This window comes from Musa acuminata, chromosome BXJ3-8 (genome assembly GCF_036884655.1).
Source record: "Musa acuminata AAA Group cultivar baxijiao chromosome BXJ3-8, Cavendish_Baxijiao_AAA, whole genome shotgun sequence".
In the NCBI taxonomy this organism is placed as follows: Eukaryota; Viridiplantae; Streptophyta; class Magnoliopsida; order Zingiberales; family Musaceae; genus Musa; species Musa acuminata.
This window is the reverse complement of record NC_088356.1, coordinates 12,847,460-12,850,060: the sequence shown is the minus strand read 5'-3', so window position 1 is coordinate 12,850,060 and position 2,601 is coordinate 12,847,460. Positions and strand designations below refer to the sequence as shown.

General features: G+C 49.1%; 1 protein-coding gene across 1 annotated transcript; it reads right to left on the bottom strand.

Annotated features, from left to right (window-relative positions):
* Positions 1–301: 301 nt before the first annotated feature.
* LOC135644456 (probable WRKY transcription factor 35) lies at positions 302–2,184 on the bottom strand. Its single transcript, XM_065162025.1, has 3 exons — positions 1,522–2,184; positions 1,239–1,379; positions 302–981 (listed from the first exon to the last, which is right to left on the bottom strand). Exons 1-3 carry the CDS (start codon positions 2,034–2,036, stop codon positions 447–449), a joined length of 1,191 nt encoding a protein of 396 aa, XP_065018097.1. The 5' UTR covers positions 2,037–2,184; the 3' UTR covers positions 302–446.
* Positions 2,185–2,601: the final 417 nt, after the last annotated feature.

Genomic DNA, 2,601 nt, shown 5'->3' with positions numbered 1-2,601 from the left:
TCCTCCTCACCATTCTCCGAGTCACAAAAACACATGGCATCGCAAAATAAACGTTTGACTCCTCTTGCACATCTTGATTACTAAATTACTAGTAAAACTCTGAGCAAACCGTGGAGGAAGAGACTGTGGAAGAAGAAGAAGAAGGTAAAGGCTTTTTGCAGACACGGCTCAGACGATGTACCTGCTCTAACTAACAGTTCGAAAGCTTGTGTTCCGCAGCCTTCTGTCCTATCCTCCCATCATTCCGATGCTCTCTCTTCCCCTCTTTTTGATCCACAGACCCCTCGTGTCAAATAAAACGTAAGAAAAACACCTATACCACTCCGCTCCCAGGATTCAGATTCAAACCGTGCAACCTGCACGCCATGGAAGGCTCGTCAAGATGATTACGAGCTTAGCTTTGTCCCACCTGTTTTGCCTACTCATAATTTAACGCTAACCTAACCTTAATCGGAACAATTCATCGCTCGTCCATTCCACCTTCCTGCCGAATAAAACATGTGTGACGGATCCAAGGCCACGTCTCCACCCGCCGCCGGTTTCGTTTCGTTCGAGAAGATGAGACTCATCGGGTCGGTTTCCAGCTCTGCCAGATCTGCGAAGAAGTCATCTGGGTGGCTCGATGCAGGGATCACGGCGGGCTTGCAACTCTGCTCGACTGCTCCATCGTATTCGTCACCCTCAGCCGGATGATGAACGCCCTTCTCTGCGACCTCTCCCTTTACGAAAAGAGCATCCGACCCGGTGGCCGTTTCCTTGGGCTCGTCTTCCTTTAGATCGTGGCCGGAGGTCTTGGAAGCTGAAGCGGCGTTCTTAGACGCTTGGGATCTTGTGGATCCAGCCAGAGAGTTGCGTTGGGTCGGCCATGGGTGGTTGTGCTCCGAGGTGTAGGTGATGACTAACATGTTAGGATTGGTAGGGCTGCGCTCCACTTGTTTCCGTGCGGTGCATCCTTTGGAGCTACTGCACCTGTAGTAACCCCTGAGGTAAACCAACAGCTTCGGTCAGCTACTAAGTTTTCACTCACAACACTAATATTAATTACACCGAGCGTGCAATCGGTTATAAAGATGGTCATATCACGTGTCTAATCATAAACATTCCGTGTTAATGCTTCAATGCGTCGTAAGGAAAGACGCAGAAAGCAAGCAGATTAGATAGACTGAAAGCAAACACACACACACACACTCACACTCATGATTTAGGGTTTCATGTTAGGATGAGAAAAAAAGAAATACCTAGGATAAGGAGAGCCCTTGATTGGCTTCTGGCCATACTTCCTCCAAGCCCATAGATCGTAAGGAACAACCTCTCCGCTGTGTCTATTGGTTGCCGCTGTAGGGGCTGGAATGCATACCACCTTTTTCACTTGGTTCTTCCTGATAAAGAAGCAAGTCCTATTACTTGTTGGAAAACAGCAACATATTTCTCGAGGAATAAGCAGCAGCTAATCGATGAGTAAAGATTCTCAAAAATAGTGATCTATATCTATCTATATAATGTATACATGGGCTGTCGAACCTCCGTTTGATGCCGAGCGTTCTAGTGGATGAGATCCGCACACCACCATCGTCCACGGAGCATCCTACCGCTGCACCATCACTCGCCTTCGTCATCTCCCCGATGAGTACCGCGGTTGGCACGATGGCATTTGGAGGGAGAGGGGAACCCTTGGCTCCTCCTGACGACACCCGGAACGCCCTGTGGTTGATATCACATGCCTTTATAATCTCCTCGCTCATCCGCAACTTGCGGGATACGATCATCCCACCTCCACCACCATCGCTACTCTCTATTGCCACCTCGATCTGCCCTCCGCCGCTGTGGAGGAGAGGATCACGATGACACCCAAAGGGATCTCCCAAGTTGTTGATCCTGTCCCCGGGCGAGGGCAAGACCGTGGCCTCCGATGGCAGTTTCTGGTCGCTGACCGGGAACTCAGCAGCACCCGAAGCTCCAGCAAACCCGCCGGAGCGGACTATGTCGGCAAGATCTCCCTGATCACTCTCCATTCTTTGCCAGGAATAGTCAAACATGTATTCAGATCTTTGATGTTTTTTTGGCAAAGAGTGTTGCAGCGAAGGTGTAGCCTATTGCCGAAATCTTTCCTGCTGTTCTGGGAAGGACGGAGGGAGGGGATGGGAAGAAAATTGTGCGGCGAGGGAGGAGTGAGACGAGAGAACTCTTCTTCAACCCCAAGAAAAATAGTGTGCGCAAGGGGACAAATGGATGTGTGCGTGTGTGCGTCGAGGAGAGAGAGAGAGGGTAGTATATTTTTATTCGTGGAAGACGCTGACTTTTTAATGGAATAGACTTGTCCATACGCAACTGAGGACGGACACAGAAGAGAAACACGTGTGTCTGTGCACGTCTCTGTGTGTGTGTGTGAGAGAGAGAGAGAGAGAGAGAGAGAGGGACCGGAAGCAAGCGGCGATCATATTCTGTAGTTTGAGTTGTAGGTGTCCGATCCATCCATCCGTCCATCCAAATTGGGTGCCGGATTTCGTCTGATCGTGCCTCGTAGTCTCCGTCAAATTTCTTTTTTTTTTGTTTTCCCTGTTAGATTATTACGTAGTTCTATTTAATTAGATAATATATATT